The 24909-nt window shown below is 33.9% G+C and overlaps 3 protein-coding genes and 1 pseudogene across 5 annotated transcripts; 1 reads left to right on the top strand and 3 right to left on the bottom strand.

Moving 5' to 3' along the window:
• Positions 1-62: 62 nt before the first annotated feature.
• On the bottom strand, positions 63-4832 carry LOC120120352 (annotated as a pseudogene).
• A 1372-nt stretch (positions 4833-6204) lies between these two features.
• On the bottom strand, positions 6205-9630 carry LOC120120362 (protein ABIL2-like). Of its 3 annotated transcripts, none has more exons than XM_039140021.1 (11): positions 9204-9630; positions 8790-8873; positions 8321-8457; positions 8084-8166; positions 7851-8001; positions 7578-7677; positions 7385-7477; positions 7227-7293; positions 7046-7134; positions 6786-6904; positions 6205-6566 (listed from the first exon to the last, which is right to left on the bottom strand). In XM_039140021.1, exons 2-11 carry the CDS (start codon positions 8803-8805, stop codon positions 6411-6413), a joined length of 1011 nt encoding a protein of 336 aa, XP_038995952.1. In that variant the 5' UTR covers positions 8806-8873; positions 9204-9630; the 3' UTR covers positions 6205-6410. The 3 variants fall into 3 exon arrangements, with proteins under 3 accessions (XP_038995952.1, XP_038995951.1, XP_038995953.1); XM_039140020.1 differs by having other exon boundaries at positions 7046-7140; positions 9204-9617; XM_039140022.1 differs by lacking the exon at positions 8790-8873 and having other exon boundaries at positions 7046-7140; positions 9204-9613.
• A 6898-nt stretch (positions 9631-16528) lies between these two features.
• On the top strand, positions 16529-17810 carry LOC120120389. The gene is made up of 2 exons (XM_039140051.1): positions 16529-17093; positions 17690-17810. The coding sequence occupies exons 1-2, from the start codon at positions 16551-16553 to the stop codon at positions 17768-17770; spliced, it is 624 nt and encodes a 207-aa protein (XP_038995982.1). The 5' UTR covers positions 16529-16550; the 3' UTR covers positions 17771-17810.
• Positions 17811-21427: 3617 nt separating this feature from the next.
• LOC120120390 (phytolongin Phyl2.2-like) lies at positions 21428-22330 on the bottom strand. Its single transcript, XM_039140052.1, has one exon. The coding sequence runs from the start codon at positions 22263-22265 to the stop codon at positions 21528-21530; it is 738 nt and encodes a 245-aa protein (XP_038995983.1). The 5' UTR covers positions 22266-22330; the 3' UTR covers positions 21428-21527.
• Between the last annotated feature and the right edge of the window lie 2579 nt (positions 22331-24909).

The following is a 24909-nucleotide window of genomic DNA, read 5'->3' as shown; positions in this document are numbered from 1 at the left end:
ATTTTATAATTTACAATAGAGCTCTCTCACCCTTCCCACAGATATTAATCTAAGGCAACAACTTAAGTACAAGACATACAATAGTTTTATGCCTGCATGACAGTGAATAAAGACTCATTATAACTCCAGTGTTACACATCTAGAGAATCGGATTGTGTAGAGAGAACTTAAATACACCGTCCCCATACAGACAGACAGCTCCGAGTTCTAGCAGTAGCTTAAGGTCCATCTTCTTGTGCTGAATTAAAAACCGCATGAGCCAAGTGAGACATCAGAAATCAGAAAGCAAGAACAAGGCTAAGAACGATCCAACATTCATAAAGAGAGACTTACTGCTTAGAATGAAGCCTTCAAGCAAGCTTTGGGCTCTCTCGGACTGCTCCGGAGTACCCGATATTTGAATGATCTTTTGTGTCTCGTTTGGTCTATCTTCTACCAGAGTCACATTGGCACCAGACAACTATACCCAAATACATAAACCAAGAGATCAATTACCTGAGAACTATATTTAACCAAAGTAAACATGAACACAATAGGTAGTTGAAAGCAGTGCTGGTTACCTCACTGATCTGGGCCAGTTTGTTTTTTGATTTTGCTATGAGCTTGGTAACAGCATAATCCGGTATAACAACTTCAAGTGTACTCCTAGTAACAAGTGGCACAGTGATCCTAATAGAAAATTACTGGCAAGTTAAAAATACTGGTAAAGGATTGAAAGAGCCTTGGTTCTTTAAACAGAAATTTTTAGAAAATAATACTTGATAACAAAAAGAGCAACTGTGATGCAACCTTTATTTCATAACTAAAAAAGGACCGAATAAGAGTGAAATAATACAAAACTTACCTGCTAATTGCACTTGGTACATCTTTACGCCGTTCGCATTCAGTCTGCTTCACTGTTTCCGCACCATATTTCACAACTTCCTATAAAAATAATTAACTTTATATTCTTTTTTTTATTATTAATTATAATCATATTCTTAGAATACAGGAGAGGGCCCTGATATACTTCAAGTTGTTCACCTTGTGCACAGCATATAGCAGTTAAAGATTTTCTCCCAAAGAAACTAAAGGGAAACTTGATGCTAAGATCGGAGAACTTTTTGTACTACATATGCAATGCAAGAAAACAAATACCGGCAATGAAGCAATGAAAGGAAAGTCAAAATTAAAAGAAAGTAGCATTAGTACAACCTTTGATGATGATGGCGTTGCTGGAGTTGGCACATTCTGATAGGGTCCACCAGAAAGGTCACTGGCAGTTTGTCCATCACGAGCTGGAGTCAAGTTTGAATAAATATTCCCAATAGACCCTGTTGCGGTGATAGGTGGTGCCGGTGGTGGAGGGTCGTGGGAGAATTCCCTATACAAGTAACTGCGTAAGCGTGATGTGATCTCAACAAGAGCATCTCGAGCTGCCTTTATCTCCCCGACAATCTGCAGATAAATCAAAGTGCAATTCAGAATCTACAAGGTAAACCTTATCATCTCATCCCTCATTTATTAAACTTAACAAGCCCATGGAAAAAGATAGAAAAGCATGAGAGACCCGAGATTTTGAATCTTCGGGCCTGGATTTAACTAACATCGAGAAGTTAAGCTCTCTATGATTCATAAGAATGAGTATCTAACTAGCAAACCTGCACAATCTCATTGGGCCCAGATACACAACAAGGAAGTTCTTCTCTTGATAGTATCTGTATGTTTGCACCGGTTAATCTTTTCATTTCAGATAATGATCCATCTCTTCCCTCTAAACATCCAATTTCACTCGACGGAACAAGTAATCTAGTAGTTACTATGTTATCCTTATCAGGAACAAGGTCAACAATCTGAGTTTGGATATGCAATAAAGCCTCTTGAGCTGGAAACAACTCATCGTCAGGACCCTAAGGACAAACAAAACCAAAGATATGTTGGAAACCTCCAGGAATATGTAGAATTCGAAATTCAAAAGGAAATGAACAATGTTTTTTAAATGTCTTCCGAGCCTTTAAACATTGTAAATGATAATTTCTTATTCAAAAAGCTAAAAAGTGATGGCATTTATCACCCAAAAACAGCTAGGGGAAAAAGAGCGCAGGCTAAAGAAACAACTACCCCCCCCCCCACAGTGACCACATCTCATTAAATAAACATAAAGCGATGGTATACCTCCTCAGAAGAAATGGTAATTATCTGCTCGTCTGACCCTGCCACGAGATCAGCAACTTTGACATCCACGCCAATTTCATTTCGAAGTAAATCTACTATTCCATCTGGCTCTCCTAAAACACTGTCAACCTTGTCCATAGGACAAAGTATTCGAAACACAAGATCCTCACCAAACAGAGGCTGTCCACCGTCAGCCGGAGGAGCAGTCCCAGCTTCAATGAAGCCAGACGAACGTGAGGAATAATTGCTCCCCCTGTAATTCATAGTAGACATTCGATAACCAAAAGAACCATCCATAGATGATTTGTGTGATGTATTGTTTATTGGTGGAATGTAATCATCATCAGGGAAAAACCTCTCAGGTGAATGCATTCGTCCATGTAAATGACTACGATCACGATGCTGACTCTCTCTTAAGCGTGATGAAATAATTGCTATAGCATCTTTTACAGCATTTACATCACCTACAACCTGCATGCAAAAAACAGTAGACAAATATCATAAAACCATTTTTATCTTCCACCAGAGGGAAATTGTGAGGGAGAAAGAAGTTCAAACTGAATATGCTTAAATAGATGTTAAACCAAAAAAGATTTCCCGAATAGTCATGTTTGGTAGCCAAACCATCCATAACAAATAGCATCATCAGAAGCATTATTCTTTGCAATGCATTATGGACAGTAGGAACACTTCAATATGAATGGATCTGAACTATTCAAATTTGATACCCATTTGCAGCCACAGCTGCATAGAATACCTAAATTCAGACTCCTGATCAGCAATCATAGAAATATGGTAAAGTAGACACATGGGGTAAAGTGGAAAATGATAATTAAGTAGCATTCATATGAATGATTGATATTCAATTATATCTAAAGATTAATTGATCTGTAGAGAATCAATAGTACTTGTATCTGATAAGGATGATACATTCAAATAATAGAGAAGCATGATGTATAGAACTACAATAGCTTTCAAATACATGAAATATTCCATCAGTGAGCTATTATAAGAGGAAAAACTACATTGCACATACTTTTAATGCCCAAGAATCCAGGTATCTACCGAAAGAAAAAGTAGATGAAAATTGAGAACACAGCAGATTGAAAAAATTCAAAGAAATGCAATCAGACTGCAGGGCAAAGAGTTTGAAATTCCCAAGTAGAATAAGCCTTATTTGAAACAATATGCCAGCTAAAAATTCCATAATAAAACCTTATGAAGACCCTAAGCCTCTTTATTTTAATAACAGAAAATAGGTATTGTTTCAGCAAAGGGCAAATGATTTAACACTTTGATAAGATTATCTGAGCAGCCGTCCGGCAATGCCAACGGCATATAACAATATTAGGCTCTTAATAGAGGTTTCTCTAAGGGGAAAAGAAATGAAAGGAAGCCATATTAGTAACTCCTATAATCCACGGGTAGCATACATCCAGATCAAGATTTTAGATTCAGTTGAATCAGCTCCATAATCCCAAGCCAAGACCTGAAACTCTTTAATCGGTACATAAATATTTAACCGCCCAATCATTCCATTAATCCATTGAGTTTAATCGAAATTTGAAATCCTCAATGATTAGTATTTTGTAATTACGCTTAATTTTTGTGTAATAAATGCAAGTCCAAATGCAGTGGTCGCAGACCTGAACAATCTCCTCAGACATGGAAACGCAACGGGGCAAGGTATGATCTCTAGGCAGAATTCTAATCTGAGTCTTTGTTTCCATTCTCATTTGCTCAATAATCTTTCCTCCTTTCCCCAATAAAGAACCCACATGCATCCTCGAAACAACCAACCTCGTCGCGACCCAATTCCCTCCTCCTCTCACCACCGCTCCGTATTCCTCATCCTCCTCTCCTCCGCCACCACCGAATCCAAACTGCGAATCACTCTCCAGAATCCTCTCATGTATAAGGAACAACGCCTCCTGAGCAGGAGAAAACGACGGCATTCTCCCTTCAGGGTCGCGGCGACGCGTGTCAGATATCTCAATGATGCGTTCTTCGTCACCGTGAATCAGCTCGTGCACGTTGATCCACGCACCGGTGTGCTGTCTTATGGACTTGATAATGCTGCCCGACTTACCGATTACACCCCCAGCTTTCATATCGTGGCAGAGAATGCGGTAGCTAGTGGTGACCATAAGGGAAGAGTCTTGTCCTCCTCCTCCACCACTGCCGCCGCCGCCACCGCCACTGCCTTTACTCGGAGGTCGGCCGTTGTTGCCTCGTTGTTATTGTTGTTGGGATTATTGCCACGGTGGCGGTGACTATTAGGTAGGTAGTGATGGTTGCTGTACCGAGGTTTCGTCCTACGCATGGTCTGCCCATCATAATCTTGGTCATAGTAATGGTTCCTCCTGGATCTAGATCTATCCATCAAAAAATACACTACTAAGCTTTCCCCTCCTGAAGGTCCTCAACTTTCCAATCAAAACAAAAATTCAGTTTGTTTCGTCCATCAATGTTTCCCGGACGATGGCTCAGCTCCTTGTCATGGATCGGGGCCGGGGTTTTCATAGTAGTAAATCTTTGCTCTTAAGGTTTATCCATCTCAGGTGACTGTACCTTAAGTTATCTGTACCTTCAGTTATCTTCTGTTTGTTTCTAGGGAAAATCTTCGAGAAAATGCAAGCGTTGACGAGACAAAGAATCTGAAACGAGCAAGCTTCATATTCTAGCAGTCGTACAGAATTTGAGCTGCAAAGGTTTTTATGCACTTCTTCCCGTATACTTCACTTGTGGACAGATAGGAGGCTCCAACGGCATCGTTTCTAATTTTATATTTTCCTAATTTATTTATTTTGTGGAAATAAACAAGGAACTGAGTTCCTGAATCAATTTTAAGTAATGCAGAATTCATTTACTACAATCCCCATCTCAGCTAGACAACTACTCTTCGTCACTTGGTTATAAATTAGAGCCACCCAAAAAATTCACTGTATCTTTTTTATTATCCCCATAAAATTAAGGGTAAACTATACGTTTAGTATCTCAGTTATCATATTTATTCCGTTTTGGTCATCATATTATTTTTTATTTCAAAATCATACCTAACGTTATATTTTGATTTCATTTTGATCATTCACCGTTAAAAAACTAACAGTGATGTTGACATGTCATTATGAGGTAATGTCACACCATAAATTTAAAAAAATGACATGAAAGTAGTTTTGTTAAATTTTTAACAGCAGATGACCAAAATGAAACCAAAACGTAATATTATATATGATTTAAAAAAATAGTTGAATGATTTAAGTGAAACAAAAGTGATAGTTTTGTACTAAACGTGTAGTTTACCCTAAATTAAATGTTTAATAGAATAATTAATATTTAAATTTTATTTTTTTTTATTAACAAATGGGAAATGAGTCTAGTTCCCAAATTTAATAATTTCATCTAATTTTTACAAGGCTACGTATTTTATTTATACTATTATTACATATCAGAATTAGTTTTATATCATAAATCGAGTTTAAAACTAACTTAATTCAAACCCTCAATTGTCACGATAATTTGACATTGTTTGTATCATAATCGTAAGCAGACGTGCTAGTCTTCAATAATAATGTATGTGTTCATTTTATAACAAAATATAAAGTTTAATGCGTATTTTATAACTTTTGTAAGTTTAATATTTCAAAAAATTGAAATAGTTTAATGAATTTAGGGTATTATAGTTTAGAGGTGGATTTAGGAGGTAATGGTGATTTTGAGGTTTAGTAAAAAAGCAAATTAAGATAGCTACTGATCCTCGTTCCAAAATCAAATAATCAGGCCATTCAAATTAAGAGAAATTTGTGATATGAAGCTGTCAGCATTAGGGCAAAAACAGGACAATGAAAATAACCGTAGAAAATCTAATTCAACCCTTTTATACAAGCACGAACAAGTGATCTCAGTGGTTAAAGAGATGATTGTTATCCCTAGAAATCTCATGTTCAAACATGATGCATGCAAGATTGTTTGAACGCCATCGTTAAAGGATTGAGAATTTTTCAAACAAATATTTCTTATAATCACTCTATACTAATAAAAAAAAAACCATTCATACAAGCTTAAAAAAGACGCTCAACCAATCTCAACAAATCACATACATCACTGCATTTTGCAGGCCAACTGTGAAATAACACTTCAGGAGAAAGAAACATTTTATACATATGATGGTAAAACTAATACACTGTGGAATATCTTTATAAGATTTTGAAAATATAAGAATGCATTTTTCAGTATTCATCCGTGTAGTTTTTTTCTCAGTATTCATCTAAATAAGTATATACGGTCTCATCTTTCTTTGATTTACGACTCAGCAATGCTTTCAGCAGTCTTTTGCTTTTGCTCGGGACTTGCTCAATGTCTTTCTCAGTTTGAAGTCGCATCGAAGCTGATTTCCGGGGCTCCGATGGGTACTGCCATTAATGATAAAAGCAAAATAAAATTTTAAAAATATTAGAACAAGTTATATAAACACCATTAACATTGTATGAATCATTATCCGCATCAACACACATGCTTCATTGACAATTTTAGTTAATGTTATTCAAGTTAATCGTAGACATATTTCTGTTAATAGCCACAAAGTTCCCTCAAAAGTACTATGCATACAGATTAAATTATTCTATGCTTACCCGCCGTCTTGCCCCGGCTGAATTTGGGGTAGTTGGGCGGCTCTTATTTGGCGTTGTAGGCCTGCTCATGGATCCTGAACGTAGAAGTGGGAACCGGTGCGGTGATATCGTTCTTTTCTCTGGTTATACATATAATATACATCATCAGTGACAATAGACATGCATTCATAACTGAAAGCAGTCTTATGTAACGAGTTGAGTAGAGAAAAATGCATAGGATTGCCGTTAAAAAATATAATGAAGTCAAATGTGCATCCGACCTAATTCTTTCTTCGGTGTCGTGGCAGTAAAGGAAAAGGTTGAAGATCGCTGTGGAGGCCGTGGAGATGGTGATGGAGAACGGCCTTTTCTGAAACTATTACCAGAATACATATCAGTGCTTCTATTTACACAAGTGAGTGAGTACCTGAGGATTATTTATAATGCAATATTAATCCTTACCTGACTGAAGGTGTCGGGGTTTGCCGGACTGAAGATGTAGGTGTTTCTCGAATTGTAGCTCGGACAGCTTAGATAAGTCATTACAAGTAGGATCAAGTTAGATAAGAATCTTGTCCAAAGTGTAAAAAGGATGATAGAAGGATAGATAGAGCAACTACCATTCCTGAACTGATCCCAGTCATCTTTGTCATCTAGGCTACATCCGAGGTATTTCAACTTTGTACGGTTTGCACCATGCATGGTCTCCCCAACTGAAAAGTAATCAGACATTGAAAACAACCATATATCATTGTCTCTGTAATTGCTAAAAGAATGGGAAAGAATGAAAGGGAACAGAGAAGGGTACATTACCTGGCAAGATGTATCGTTTATGGTACTTCGGCGTATTAATCACCAGTGACTGCTGGGAAATCCCTTCGTGATCGATATACTCTTGGCATGTCCGCAGTCTCTATAATGACCGTACAGCAAATTTCAGTACTTTGTGAGTTATCCCATGATGAAACAATGGGGTGGCGTCTTAAATAGACTGCGATCATACATGCATAATACCCCATGCTTCTAAATAAACCAAAGCTAGACTTGTAGTTATCCCACTATGCAAAGAAAACAATCCGAGCTAACCTGTTCGATACAAGATACTCGAATCTCAGTTCCCAAAACCTCTTCAACTTTTTCATCCAAAAGATCATTAACCTTGTACGTCACGGAACCCAAATGGTCTATAGTATTCACAAGAGCTTTGATGGTATAATCTTTCAATGTTTCTACCACTCTGCATATACACGAGGATCTTATACTTGCACGCTGATATCAACAATTTAAGGTATGAAATATGAGGAATTAGAGTTACTCACATCTGCTTTTGGTCATCCTTGGTGTAGTACATTTCAAAATACTCAGCAGCTGAGTAGAGCTGTGATCTCAGATTTTTCAAATCCTGAAACCAAGAAACTGTGTCATAAAACCAGTGCGTAGAAAGCCATGATTCTCGGATTCGGGTGTGACTTGTGAGCATCGGACATGAGTACATGTCCCCATGGGTTGAACTAAGGTTTCCCATGTATTTGGAATATAAACATTTTAACTAGTACCTTAAGACTATCAGAGAACAACAAGCTGTGCTGCATAGAAATCTCATCATAATTGGATGGTTCTCGAACATAGGCATTGCAGCAGCCGGAGGCATCAAATCCGTGGACAAAGTTGGACGGACTGAGCAAACCTTGATCTGCACCAACCAAAATAATCAAATATTATGTTCCCTGAGTATTACGAACATCCCCAAATAATCAATGACCAAGGGTGCTTATATTTGGGTCAGAAAATGAGGAGAGTCAAAATGAATACAAATTGAATCTTGAGAATTATAAAATAAGAACCACATAGAATCAATAGCAATATGACAGCAGCAAGCATGAAACCTGTATACATACTTGAAAACTAAGTTGCAACTAATAAGATACAATGATGCAATTATTCCAACCAAACATTACCAAAGCTCTAACCAGGTTAAGGAAATAATTAAATAATAACTAATTATAAAACTAGACAGAACTTTACCCGTTTGATGATACATTTCTGCTACTACCCAGAAAAAAATAATGGAATCGTTACAGCTCAGCTGAATCTTCAACAATACTGGAACTGTATCGAACATATTAAGAACGCCAAAAGCTTAAAAAAAATTCCATATTTTTTTTGTGCAGCGATGGGCACAGAAAAGAAAACAAAATGAAAATCTTATGTTAATCAGTGAAAGTTTAGCCATTTCTCAGAAGGTTTGAATGAAATGTCATTTCAATTTAACTAATAAGCCAAATAGGCAATCGGCTCTCAGCTGGTTTTAAAACAAGCAGTAGCTTTGTTTTGTTAATCTTCTCCCCGTTTTTCTCAGTTTCCCAGAATCTCGATACTCCAAAACTTGAGGCTAACCGAAATAGAAAGTGGGTTTATGAGTAAAATTGCAGAACTAACCTCGTCTCTGTAAAAGCTTCTTCTTTTCTTCCCACGTCCTGTGTAGCTTAGAAATCACCAGAAGTTAAAACAAGGCCTAATGATTGACGGATGCTAATATTTGAAAAAAGAAGAAGAAAAAAATACTAAACATTGAATAGGGACAACAGAAACAGGCGTTTACTGGCTTGGGAGCTGCTTAAAAGGAAAAAGACTTGCAGGCGTATAAAAAAGAAGATAAAGAAGGGAGCATCTTTTGGGGTGCTTGTTTGAACCTTGATTAAATTGAGAGGGAAACAAGGTTTAGCAAGTTATATATTTGATTTTATAGAGCAAAACGCAAAAGCAAAAGCCAAAGCCGGAATGTGTGAACCCCCAGTTGCTGGTTATCTTCCATTTTAGTGGGACAACTTGCTTTTGCAGCATAGTTTTGGACATCTCCAAGCTTAACCGTTTGATTAGGAGACACATGCATTTATTTTCCACAGGTTCCTGTCTGGAATACACAATTATATAAAAATTACTGACCAAATTCCTTTGTTATGTCAAATTATTTTAATAATCAAGCTTGGCCGGGGCTTCCAAATCCTATATTTGAAAACAAAAGTAGTTTAGTAAAAAAAGAGGTAAAGTAGAAAGCTTTCATGGGAGATGGTGAAGCGCTTTGACTGAGTGCAATCATAGCAGGATCGCACTCCTCTACGATGAACTTGATTTTTCTTTGTTTCTCTAGTTGTTGAAGTTGAAATTCAAAGAGAATGTGTTTTTGTTTCGGATATGGGTCTTTTCCCCACCTGCTGGGAAGGAGGAAGTGATGGTCTAATTTCCATGGCCCTAATTTATCAACTAATATCTTATCCCATTTTGTAACTACTCTATCTACCTAAAAATATTTTTGAGGGTAATTACATGCATATTAACAAAAAAAATTAACAATAATGAGCATAAATAAAATTTTAAAATAGACACCCTCAGTAAAATAATTAATTAATCGAAATGTAACCAATCGAAGAAAATTCGAATTTCAGGGTGGACAAAAGCTCACCCTAAGTCCTCAATATATCCGCCATTGATGACCTCAGTAGTTAAAGATAATATTATTTTTAAGATTTTAAATTCGAATTATATCTGTAAAACATATGTGCATTATCAATAATTGAAAATTTTAAATATATATTATCTTGTAATCATTTAGATTATTAGAAAAAATAAATATATATATACTAAGTAAAAAACCATATTTTTTTTTGTAAACCAGAGCATTTAGGAATCAATGGCGTGATTGGTGGGAATTGCGTAGGTCCCGCTCCCAACTTGGGGGCAAAATCATTGCCTTTTTCTAATTATGTGGCATTGTGGCTTCTCAATTTCTACATCTTATCATCTTTCCCCTAAAGTCGTTGTTAGGTATTATCCTCGTCAAAATTTTGTTCACCTCGAAATATTAAAAAAATATTTTTAAATCAATTAATTATTTATTTTCTAAAATTAAATTATTTAGTTTTTTAATTGTTTGAGTTTGAATAATTAAATTCAAATAAATTGAATCATAAAATTTTATAGATGTCACTTGGTTCCTAATAATTTTAAAAATATATTAGTTGACTCATCTTAACAAAATTTACAAGAAAAAATTTAAAAAGTTATTACAAATATCAGGTTTTTTTCTAATAAAAATTGCATAAAAGAAAAAAGAAAAAGCATCTAATTATTAAAAGGGTAAATTACACATTTAGTACTTAAATTATCCGTTTTAGTCTATTTTAGTATCTAAACTTTAAATTTTTTCAAAATCATACCTAAAATTTACTTTTATTTCATTTTAATACCATGTCGTTAAAAACTTACATGTTTGATACCTAAACTATGAATTTTGATCCGTTTCAGTACTAAATTATCAAAAAAAATTCAAAACTTAAGTATGATTTAGGTACTAAACGTGTTTTGGTACCTAGACTTTTATTTTATTTTCAAAATTTAACATTGTGGTATTAAAATGAAATAAAAATTAAACTTTAGGTATGGCTTTGAAAAACTGAAAATTTAGGTACTAAAACGAATAAAAATGTACTAAATGCGTAGTTTGCCCTTATTAAAATATATAAAATGTTCAATTATAAAAAATTATTGTACAGGAAATGTCTTGGATCAGTTACCACTCTTTACCCCATCATTTTTGTTTTATGTTTATAGGTATTATATTTGATATGCCTCCTACACGTATTAGTGTGAATACGAGTTGTGTAATGAGGGCTAATACGAATGAGAACACATCAAAGGGTGGTGCAACTCCTATTCCTCATGCGCCAGCTCAAAGGTAGAATCTTTCAAAATCAAGTGTCGACTCTTTTGTGCAAGCTATGATTGGAGCATTTCAACGAATTGTTGGTGCCAACCCTGTTCTTATTAGCCATGGATTGTCTTTGGAGCATCAGCAAACTTCAGGTGAAGTTGAGTTACTAGCTTATTTGTTGAAGTCAGAGAGAGACAATTTGAGAAAATCAACATCGAAGAGAAGAGAATAGAGATCATCGACAAAGAAGATGAAATATTGATAGTGAGCTTTACAAACTTCTTCAATCTTTAGATGCTTGAGAGCGACTGAAGTACAAAGGAGTTGGAGGAGGGATTCAGGCATACCGAACCAAAGCGAACACTTCAGGATTAGGGATGAGCATGGGACCTGAACCCGACGGATTCCGACCCGACCCGAAAAAATATAATTTTACCTTATAGAATAATTATAATAATACCCCTCAATATATTATTATTTTTAATTAAATCACTGTTTTTATTGAATAAAAATAATATTTTATTATTATTATTAATTCGGGTCGGGTCGGGTCAGGTCGGGTTCGGATTTTATTTCAAAAAGTCGGGTCATGTTCAGGTCGGTGGAAGGTATATATTATGCGGGTCAGGTCGAATTTCGGGTGGATGAGTCATTATTCTCGGGTTGGGTGGACAAAAAATTTGACCCAACCCGACCCATGCCCATCCCTATTCAGGACAGATGCCTTTGCCCTTACAAGTAGCGGAGGAAAGGAGTTGTTCTAATTTTTCACCGGAGTCTCAGCAATCGACAGCCGTTACTCGTCACTTTTGCAGCGTGACCACATTGTTTAGTTCTGCAATACAAGGAAATGGGATTTGTAAACGCATAAAATATCTCAAAAATTAATCAAACAAATAAACTTTTAATATACTTAACAAACAACCCAAAACAATGAAGCACACCATATTGCATAGCATGGAAACAAGTAAACTTAATTTGGATTGGTTACTGTAGAGGCAATAACGATAACGACTTTCTTAACTCAGTTTATTTAAATATACTTTTAATATACTTAACTAACAACCCAAAACAATGAAGCACACCAAAATTGCATAGCATGGAAACAAAATTGTGTCTTCTCGTTTTATATCCAAAACTGTTTCTTCGTAATTTATTGATTTTTTTAATTTTTTCATTTTTTATCCAAATATCAATAAAAAAAATTAAAAATTAAAATAATATCATTTTCAGTTTATTTCTAGAATTAATATCATTTTATGTATCTTTCAAAGACACTTCTTATCGAAAGTAATTTTTGGCATCTTTCTAAGATTTTTTAAAAAAATTATAAGAACCAAAGTAATAATTTAACGCTATGAGTTGAAAAAACTGTTGATGTTAGTTTATATAGACATACTAGAGTGTTAGCATTTGTTTCTTATCGACATGAGATTCAAGAGCTAAAGAGTATTCTTTTAATTTTTTTTCATATAATCTATATTTTTTTATATTTACTTAATCTCACCCAGAGATGGATCCAGAGAGAATAGGTGGGGAGATCGTTCCCTAAAAATTTTAAATTCATATATATTTTACATATTTTCTTTATAAATATATCTATATATTGAAATTTTGTTTTTGCCGCTCTAACATAAAATCATGCATTCATACATTATCTCACCTAATTGAAATTTACTATTAAAATATAAATTATGTTTGTATAAATTAAAATTAAATATTCTAAAATACTTAAACAATTAATTTTATAAATTATGGATTAAACTTTGTAAATTTTTTCTAAATGTTTCCAAAATCCGAGTGTTGGAATTAAAATGTAGTTCATTATTGTATGAATTGATTTATAAATTTAATTTCCTTTTATATAAATTTGAAAATTTAAAGTCAGTCCTCTATTCTATTCCGTAATCGAATGAAAATGTTTACTTCTTCAATTTAATTTTTTACTTTGCAGTTTACTTTAATAATGTGTTCATATTTGTATAATCTATTTCTTTAATATTTAACATCTCAATTAGATATATTAATCAAATTACTTAAACAATTAAATTTATAGTTAAGCACCAACTCCAGTGACCTCGGTGTTAGAGGAATAATTATTATTCTTTGAGGTCTCGGGTTCAAACACTAAGAATGCCAGGGGTTTGAGCATTCAATGTCAAAAGGTTGAGAGTTATTTGTGAACATACACTACATTGTACTTACCCCTGATTAATCAAAAAATATTTTTAGTTAAGATCTAGATACTAAAACATTATTCAAATCAATTACAACATTATTTTGTACAAATATTTTTAAATTTTTCATAATTATTACGATACAACTATTTATTTTCTATGTTTTTAAGTACGAAGAATAAAAATTAAGTGATCTAATGAAATCAAACTTTACAAATTCATTTTTATTAAACACCAATTTTTCTATATTTATTGTGTTAATATAGCAGTTCATCTTCTTCTACATGGGACTTGTTTTAAATTATAGATAGAATTTTTCAATCTAGATCTCAAATTGGTAGGGTTTTATAATATATATATATATATATATATATATATATATATATATATATATATATATTATTTGATTTTAGTTCTAATTTAAATATTTTCATCAAAATGTTTCTTAACAAAGTTTAATCTATAATGTTCAAAATTTAAGTTTTAAATATTTTAGTATATCAAAGTATTTAATTTTAATTGATATGAACATAATTTATATTTTAATAGTAAATTTTAACTAAGTGAATTTATCATGATACATATAAATATAAGAAATAGTGATAATATAGAGAAAATTTTAGAGGAAGAGCTCTTGAATCTCGCACTAAAAATAAATATAGCTAACAATTCAGTGTAAAAAAGAAATATCAATAGCCTTTGCAATTTATGGAGTTAAATTACATATTTGGCCAATATTAATTTATTTTTAAAACTCTAATAAAGCATGTTTTATTAAATGCGATTTTCATCATCATTTTAAAAGCACGATTGATTGAGCACGCACTTTTATCTTATGTGTTAGAAAAAGTATTATTTCAAAAGTTAATCCTAAATGAGTGTTAATCTAGAAAATAATATTTTTTAGGTGATATTTGGCAAATAATCCTTTTTTAACTTTACCTCAAGGCTCAAACTGGCGTTTGGTTCGCTGGAATCTCTTGGAATTAGGAGGAATTATAATTCAATTCCACCACTTTCCATGTTTGGTTCAAGTTTTCAAAGGGGGAATTGGAATCCAATTCCATCAAGGGAGGGAAAGTAAATTTCATCCATAACATGATAGAATTGAAATCATTTGGAGGAGTGAATATAAAATTTGACCATATTACCCTCATCAATATTTTGGTATTCGGGTCGGATTTGTTTTAAAAAAATTTGGGATCGGGTCGGGTTTTTTTCGTCTAGCTTAGTTGGTAGAGCACAAGGTTCTTAACCTTGTGATCGTGGGATCGAGTCCGACCCGACCCGAAAAAAATATATAAAATGGATGTCCCTTGTTCCCATATGTAATAGGGTAAGGGGGAGGTAAGATAGTAAGCTACCCCCAACACCAGGTTGAGAGCAGCTTCCGTAGAAGACCTTCGAATTATGAAATGCCCTCCGTGGGACTCGATCCCACGACCTCAAGGTTAAGAACCTTGTGCTCTACCAACTGAGCTGGATAGTCATCTATAAATGGATGTCCTTTGTTCCCATATGTAATGGGGTAAAGGGGAGGTAAGATAGTAGGCTAGCCTCCAACACTAGGTTGAGAGTAGCTTCCGTATGAGACCTCCGAATTATGAAATACCCTCCATGGGATTCGATCCCACGACCTCAAGGTTAAGAACCTTGTGCTGTACCAACTGAGCTTATATAATTTTACCTTATATATTTAGGAATAATTACAATAATACCCCTCTATATATAATTTTTTTCAATTAAGTCACTGTTTTTATTGAATAAAAATATTTTTTTAGTATTTCGAGTGGGTCGACTTTCTAATTCATATATTTGGGTCGGGTCGGGTCTCGGGTGGAGGTTCCCTTATTCTCGGGTCGGGTCGGGTGGACCAAAAACCCGACCCATGACCATCCCTAATTGGGATAATTTTAACTTATGATATTTATTAGTATGATTTTTATAATTTATTGAAATGAATAATCAATCAATAAAATGAAATTTAATATTTTTTTTAAATTTTTATAATATATTGCTACATGTAAGTTATAAAACAAACTAAAATTAAGCAAAAAAACAAGAAGGGTAATTCTATCATTTTACATTACTGAAATCAAATTCATCTTACATGTCTGCGAACCAAATAGAATATGAAATTAGATTCTAATTTAATTTCCTTCCAACCAAACATGTTTCAGATATATATTCCAATTCTTCACACATTTCAATTCCCTCATAAACATTCCGAACCAAACGCCACCTTAGTCCAATCAAAGACCAATGATTTGAGTATTTCAAGCAATCAAAACTCCAAGGATGTATTTGGGATCACCAAAGGATTTTCATTACATTTTCTCAACATCCAAACGGGTAAAAAATACAGCTATACGATCGAATCTAAAATTTAAGGTTAAAAAACAATAAAAATAGAATGCTGCTGAAAATATAATAAAAAATAATATTTTAGGTTGAATGCAATTTAAAATGTGATTTTTTGTCCATTTTCTATTACAATCTAAAATATTATTTTATTTATAATATCTTAAGTTATCATCATATTTTCTATTACAATCTAAAATATTATGAAAAAAAGGTTACGTTTTAAATTATGTACAATTTAAAATATTATATTTTTTTAATCACATTTTCCATCGTATACATTTTCACCCTTTTTTTAACCTTTAGATTAAGTAGTCTTTCTTTAGCGGTAAAAAAAACCTGGCATTTTCTCGTGTATACGAAGCGCCAGGAGCGTTTGTTGTTGCTTAAACGACCCTTGCAATTCACATTCATCGTCACCCACTTCACCCACTCCTTTTTCCTCAATAAACTTGGAAACCCATTTTATTAATATAAAGAAGTGGCAATTTTACGGTGTGAAAAAACGTTTTTGCAGCATCAGTTTCTAGGGGAAAAATGGGGTCAGAGTGTGAAAGTGAAAAAACTCCTATACTAAAGCTTTCACTATATTCGTTGCCGAATAAAGCCAAAGAGCCGTCCTGGATGACAACGCCACCGATCCATACATCCGTTTCGATACCGTTCCAGTGGGAGGAAGCACCGGGCAAGCCTAGGCCGTGTGTCACAACCAATCAATCAAAACCCCATAGCACAAGATGCCTGGAACTGCCTCCGAGGTTGTTAACTGAGTCTAAGGTTTCTAACAATCCGTCTCCGACAAATGTCTTGGAGGGGCCTGATACGGCGGGTCGGTTCGTGTCTCAGACCTTGTCGTTTCGAAATCCCGAGAGCAGGAGGGTGAATAAGGAGAAGGTAGTGTTTGGATCGAGTAGGTGGGGGAGTTTTAGAAAACCCGGACGAGTTGTTAAGGGAAGTTTTGACTTTTCATCTCCTACGGTTGCTGATGGCGGAACCGGTGGCGGTGCACAGATGAAGATCACTAGGGATAGGCGGAAAGGGAGCTTGTTGAGTCTTTCTCAAGCTAGGTCACACGTTTTGGTAAGTGCTAAAACCATCTCTTCTTTAATGGTCCCTTCTATCCATTGTCTTCTCTCTTCATTTTTATTTTATTTATTCTTATGCATACGACAAACGTGCCCGAACCCATCGAGTAACCAAAATGATTAAAAAAAACTCAGTTTAAATATTATGTCTCGAGATTGTATATTATGAATAGTTAACAAAGATTATGAATAATTTTTGTTAGTAGAACCAAACTTTACGTTCAAAGTTGTTTAAGGGGTTTGACTCTTATACTTTTGAACTGAAGCCCTATATTTCTTGGTATAATCTTAGAATAGAAGACACTTTAGAATTCTTTATTACATGAAAGGGACATGCCTCTAATTTATAGTTTCTGACAAGTCCCGTAGCTTCAGCCTTAGTACTAGTTATTACCATTATCTACCAATAAGCATTTATTTTGGTAAAAGGGTAGGCAGGAGAAATCATTACTCTTAGGTAGGTAAATAGATTTATAAATCTACCATGACTTTTGGAAATGTGGTTCCATAGGGTAGGAAAATAATAATATAGTTTTTTTACTACATATTTCTTGATGTTTATTATAGGAAACACTGTGTGTACAAATACAGGCAAGCATTTATGAAAGCTTTAAGCAAGTGGTGAAATGGAGACGTGGGCAGGAGGTGAAAATGAAGAACAAGGGTTACTGAATTCCACCAGTTTAACTTCTGTGTAGGAAAAAAATGAATTCATGTATATAAATATATTTTATTGGTATCTTTCATGTAATAGGAAGGAATTGTTTAGAGCCTAAGCTTTCACACATAGTACGTGTGAAATTATATTATATTAAACCATTGATCATATAATATTAGTCAAGATAAGTGTCTAAGATTTTGGTGTACATATTTGAAATTATGAGAGAATTAGATGATTACGTTGTCCACTAATAATAATAATAATAATAATAATAAATAATAAATAATTATTATTAAATTATTTTTATTATTATTATTATTATGGAGATAGCATAAATTAAAGCAAGGGTTTTCTTTAAAGATAAAGTAATCAAATTCATGTAGTTTTAATATGCGACAATCTAATTTAAAGTTAATTTAAGACAATTTTAATTTAAAATGTTATCATATTTAACTTAAAAAGTTATACAAATTTGTATATTTTCGGTTGTAACTGAAATATTACATTGCAGGAGATTTATGGTTTACAATTGAAAATGTTATGAAGAAGATAATATTTTCGGTTGCAACTGAAATATTAAACTATCTAATTTAAAAAGTTACATTTTTGATAAAATTTTTAATTTCAATCGACTCGTTTTTAGCCTTATATTAACAAATTATATTTTAAAATTTCGCATCAAATTCAATTTTTTTTCTTAACTTTAGAAAAACGAAGATGGCGTAGGATGGGGGTCCATTATATTGGAACAATATTTTCTCATATAATAAGAGATTTTTTATTAGTTTAGAGTGATTATAAGATATTTATATGTTTAAATTTTTTACAAATATAATTATTTAAACTTAAGACTTCAAAAAAATAATGTGTTCTTTTATCATTAAGATCGCTTATTAGATTCACATATGGGATTTTGACCACACACGAAAAGGAAACTTAACTGCAATTTGAGCATTAATTTTAAAGTCCTGAGGCCCTGCTTATCCACATTGATCTTTGGTAGTCACATCCTATATATTTGCCTTTTAGTGCAAGGCATACATGGGCTTTTTTGGGGTCCCGACTCTGGAAAGTCAGAAATCAAACGACTCAATTCGTCTTGAAAGCGTCCAAAAATATTTCTGTTACACCCATACCTTCCTATATTTACTGCTATTGTTACTTATAATATCCTATTCACATACATTAGGTTGAATGTTGTCCCATATATAAGTGATTCATCTGTACGGATTAAGTGACTTTTTATAATGTGTTTTCTTGGTCGGTTTTTTGCGATATTTATTTTACTATATGATATGATGATATATTTATTATAGATTTTTAGTATTTTAATATGATTATAAAATAATGAATATGGTTTTAAATTAGATACACTTTTATATATTGTTTCTTGAATGTTGTTCCTTCTTAGTTGAATTTGATTTTAAATTAGATACACTTTTTTCTGTATGACTAATGTTGGATGATGTGGAGATAAATTTAATTTTAATACAGAAATGATGATGATCTTAAATCTCATAATTTGTATATTATTCATAGATGATAATAGATATGGGTTCGAAATTTAAATGACAATTAAGCTGTATTTTATTTTAGTTTTAGTGGTTGAAGATTATTTATAATTAAATTTATTTAATACATAAATAATTATTGTAGGCAAAAAAAAGTATTATGAAGATACATTTTTAATGATAAAATATTCAACTCTATAAATATGAAATATGTCTTAAACTTTAGAATTATGAGATAATTATTTTAGAGAGATATGTAGCCTGTGTAATTTTTAAGATTTAAGGTGTATAAATAAGTTTTGTAGATATGTTTATATTGAGAAAGTGATTTGAGATACACTAGATTTTTATATATTGAGTTTTGAGATACATGATACCATGTAATTGTACTTTTCGTGATCATTACATTTATAATGGATTATTGTTCTCATCCATTGAGGTAGACAAAAGTTGCACCATATTAAAACTTATCTCTTACATATATCTTATTTTACATTAATTTCACTTTAATTGTTTTTTTCGCCTACGCGTTACTAACATCGAAGCTATTAGCTTTTGGTTCCACAAAAGTTTCTGCTTTCCTTCCTCTAAAATAATGATATTTTTTGGGTTAAAGAAGAATGATATTCCACTTGTGCAAACTTGGGTTTCTACTATCTCATTGGCTATTTATAAGATTAGTCTTATATTTCATAAAATCTATCATGTAAAAGCTTTTAATGTTTTTTCCCCCATGAGAATGATATCTTCATATGAAAAATTGCAGGCTTTAAATCTGCTCGAAATGCTGAAGAAGGAAGAAGATATGCTTTTAATCTATATTTGCGTTTTCTTCCTGACAATTGTAGTTTCATTACCTTGTTATTCTTTAAGTAAAGCACTACTTAAGATGTAATAGAAGGGCAAAGGTATCGCAGGCTCATGACCACAAACACCAGCCAATGGTCTTTGGTTCATAGCCTTATAGGTGGAATAAAATCTTAACATCTTGTGGTTAGGATGCCAACGATGAGCATGTGAGTTTGGTGTGCTAGACATATGTCCTTGGAAAGTGGTGGGAATGCTGGCAAAATGAATTTATATGCCAGCCTGTGACAGGTACTACTTTAAGGGCATTGTTTTTAATAATAAGATCTTTTTACTTATGCATTCAGATAAAAAGAATGATGATATATTTATTAGTATGCAGCTACCTTTAAGAACTTGCCCCATCTACGCAAATGTAAGCAAAATTGATTGGACTAGAACTAATTCACTCACTTCAATAGTAAAAGGGAATATTGTTCTCTTAAGAGGATCCATGTTCGAGCAACTGTGTTTGCAGAGTATGCAGAGTAAGTGTGTACAATCAATAGTTAAGAAAGATTCTGAACAAATACTATTTTATAACGCCACAAAAACTATTAAAAAAATGATGGGAGTAAAGTTGGATAGACATTTCTCCTTCTAATGGTTAATGGGCTCTGATAATGTTTTGCTAATAAAAAACCAAGAGTAAATGGTGTAAATTTGTGCTTGTAAACAACTTACAGTCTTAAAAAAGAAAAGTTTGCCTCCTACGTACTGAATAATCCATTGATAAATGAAACACCAGATTTGTTTCTTCACCAATGGCAAAGTATTCCCTAAATCCCCCCCCCCCAAAGAATTTTATGTAACTAATCTATATTGAAGATGATCCAAATGTGGACTAGTCTTTTAGGTACATTCCACAAATGAAAAATGAAGTAAACTTATGATTCTGAATAGAAAGATGCAGACTGTTACATTAAAAAAGGGGAATACTTTACAAATGCCACAAAGCTCAAAAAGCAGTACCATGGTCCTTTATCAATTAAAGAAACAAGAATACAAGCATTCAACAATGGCAGCAGGGGATGCTTTTTATGTGTAGGTATAAACAGTTTTTGGTGCAATTACATGTAATTTTGCAAACCAATAACTGAAAAAAAAGTAAAAAAAAAAAAGGTAAGGGGAAAATAAGGCATTGTTCTGAAAATCAACAACAAAAAGACTTCAATGAAGCCAGAACTGCCAAATACGGAGATGATCAAACACTTACAAATTACTACAATAGTTTCACAATCCGCCATTGCACTGTTCTTTTTGCCCACCAGCCAGATGCTGCCATCCATACTCATCAGTTTGACCACCAAATTAAAGATCATATCACTGAAAGAAATATCAAGGCTTTCAAGGGCAAAAGGAAAGAGAACTTTCAAGCATCAATACATTGAAAGCCTCTGCAAACCCATAATCAAATCCCAAATAAAGTAGAACAAACGAGCAAATCCAATATCAAAACCACCCAGACATGTTTCCTCCAAGTTTGCATAGCCTTTTGCCTTTCCCCACCACTACACAAAGCACCACTCTTTTGCATAGAAACTGAGAAATCTCTAAAATCATCACTCACGTCAACCATGTTATCTATCCTAATCCCACCACCACAATCTTTGCTCTCACCGCCGTTGACTTCCCAAACACCGGACCTTTTCTTCTTTTTTAACCCCTTAATCGGCTGCCCCAACAGTGGAGCCACCATGGTTCCTTTCCCTCTGTCAGAATCCATACTTTGGTTCCGGCTGTTATTTGCTGGAGACCCAACGAACTCCAAATCTAAAACCATTAACTCCGAAAAAATTGGATTGAAATGGGACTGGAGGCAATTCGCGGTCAAATCATCAGTACCCACAATCGGACCAGTGAGAAGAAAATCCTCGAAAGCAATTTTCAAGCGATTCAAGAACCAAAAGGACTCGGATTTGACAAGATCCTCGTGGGATATGATGAAATAAACAAAAGGGTCGTCGATTACGAAGGTGTGGGATCTTTTAGAAGCTGTATGAGAGAAGACTGAATGGAAAGGAGGGGTTTTCTCGATGCATTTCTGGGCTAACGATTCGATTCCCGGTTCTTTGCGAGAGAATTCCGCAAGAATCGTGGGACCTTTTGCAATGCAAGCATACAATATCAGATTTGGATCGGAAATCATTTGATGGGTTGTTCTTAAATCACTGCGTTAGCTTTTCTCAGTTTCTGTTTATAGATTTCGTGTGGTGTTTTTTTATGGGAAAATAACTTAAGTGATAAAAAAAATGTCTTATAATATATGATTTTAATTAAATTTTTTTTGGATTTGTCAAAATGACTAACTAAATCGTAATGCGATCGATAATTTACAACGCGATCTCCGGTATCGCAAATCAGTTTTCAGATTCGCAACGCGATTCTGACTATCGCATTGCGATTTTCCAAATTCGCGTTGCGATTTTCCTAAATCGCAATGCGAATATGTAAATCGCAACGCGAATCTGACTATCGCAATGAGATTATGACTATCGCAACGAGATTCTGACTATCGCAATACTGAATTTCAAATTCGTAACTTAATTTCTGAATTCGCAACAGGTTTTAGTTTCGTAACACAAATGTTTTGGGTATATAACTACGCAGCAGCAGCAACTCATAACCTAAATCCCTAAATCGCAACTCATTCCATCTCCATCTATCACTCTCTCCGGTGACATCCGTTCCTATATCCAACGACATCCTTCCCCATCCGGCAACAGGTTTTAGTTTCACAGCTCGTTTGTTTAGTAAATTAATTTACAATAATGAAATCATCTAATGTTGATCATGTTTGGATAGATTTGTGTTTTGGAGGGTCATGGGAGAATGTTCATGGTGTTTTTACAATATATGCCTTTACCCATGAATCTTCAACTAAAACTGTCATTTAAAAAATTAACTTATAAAACTCTAATGTTACGTGTTGGAAATAAATTGAATTTAGAGCCCCTAAGTGGATTTAGGCTATCTTATCAGAGAAATGGTAAAGTTTATTTGTTAACCGACAATGAAGATGTTGAACAATTCATTGCTTACATTAGTGTTTCAAGTGATGATGTTACATTGTATGTTGTTGAACCTAGAAGTAGTGAAGTTGGGTCAGTAGCAGGTAGCAATCAACTAAGTTTTTCAACCCCAGTTTATGGTGCTCAAAATTTAATGGTTCCACCACAATTTCATCACCAAGCAAATATTGTTTCACCACATTTCCAATACCAAACACAATCTCAAAACCCACAACCTTTCCCTAATCCAAATCCCAATCAACTTTCAGCACCAAATTTCGGTTTTCGTATTGACCAGTTAGACGATGATGAGCCAACAGAAAAAATTGTGAGTACTAGTCAGTATTCGAAATTTGATCTTGGTCAATACCCGGACTTTGATCTTGGTCAATACTCGGATTTTGATGATTTTTCAGAAGAAGAAACAGACTCTGCGTGTAATGATTTTGATATTGGTCAATACCCGAATTTTGATGATGAAACAGCCGTTGCCGAGGAAGATGTTGTTGATGATAATGAGGAGGAAGCTACGACTGTAAATGAACATGTTGAACATCCATTCTGTAATTCATATAACCCTGAAGAAGAAAAAGAAGAATAAGAAATCCCCAAAGAAAAGTCCCCGAAGAAAATGCCACGAGAGTATAACTGGAATATGCCAGAATTACTTCAGATACCGGAAAAAGAGTTGGTAAAGATAGCAGTTGATTGTTACACAAAAATTATTCGTATCAAGAAAGATGATTGTTTTGATACAAAGGAAGACTTGAAGATAGCTTTGTATACGAAATGTGTGGAAGATGGTTATCAACTAAAAGTTAACAAATCAAGCAAAGATCGTTTCAAAACAAGCTGTATGATTGACAAAAACTGTACGTGGCATATGATTGCAAAGATGATAAAAGATTGCGAAATGTTTCAAGTTAGGACTTTTATTGATAAACATACATGTTCAAGAACCCAAGTTTTTCCTCACCATAGATAGGCAAACAAAAAGGTGTTGGGTGGTTTTATGGCTGAGTTAATGTTTTTGAATGGCAGGGTATATCGGGGACATGAAATTATGACTGACATGAATGCCCGGTTCAAGATTAATATCTCATATTCTCAAGCTTGGAGAGCCAAATGTTATGCCTTGGAATTGTTGAGGGGGTCGCCAGAAGCATCGTTTGCCCAACTGCCGGCTTATTGTCACAATTTAAAGCTGAAAAATCCTGGGTCGGTAACTCATATCAAAACAGATAGAGATGGATGATTGAGTTGCTGTTTATCACCATTGGTGCTGCAGTTAGTAAATCAATATAATTTTGTTGACTCATTTTTGTTAGTTACATGCATTTCACATTTAAATGATTATATTTATTGTGTATATAATTTTGTAGATTCGTTCGTTTATTACTTGTATGCGCCCAGTTATTATAGTTGACGGGGCACATTTAAAAGGTCGATACCTTAGAGTTAACTTATTAGCAGTAGCAATGGATGCTAGCAATGGGATACTGCCAATAGTTTACGGGGTTGGCAAATCTGAAACCTCCGATTCATGGACATGGTTTATGGGGCATCTTAGGGATTGCATAGGTCCTATTAGCAATCTGACAATCATATCTGATAGGGCAAACTCAATTGACAACGTTGTTAGAAGGTGTTTCTCAGATGCTTTTCATGGACTTTGTGATGTTCATTTGTATAGAAATCTAAAATCAAGGTCTGCTGGTATAAAAAATTACAAATGGACATACTGGAAGGCTGTAAAAGCTTATCGGGAAGTGGATTTTAATA

This window comes from Hibiscus syriacus, unplaced genomic scaffold (genome assembly GCF_006381635.1).
Source record: "Hibiscus syriacus cultivar Baekdansim isolate YM2019G1 unplaced genomic scaffold, ASM638163v2 tig00110338_pilon, whole genome shotgun sequence".
NCBI classification, from domain to species: Eukaryota; Viridiplantae; Streptophyta; class Magnoliopsida; order Malvales; family Malvaceae; genus Hibiscus; species Hibiscus syriacus.
The sequence above is the reverse complement of the archived record's forward strand: the minus strand, read 5'-3'. Positions and strand labels throughout refer to the sequence as shown.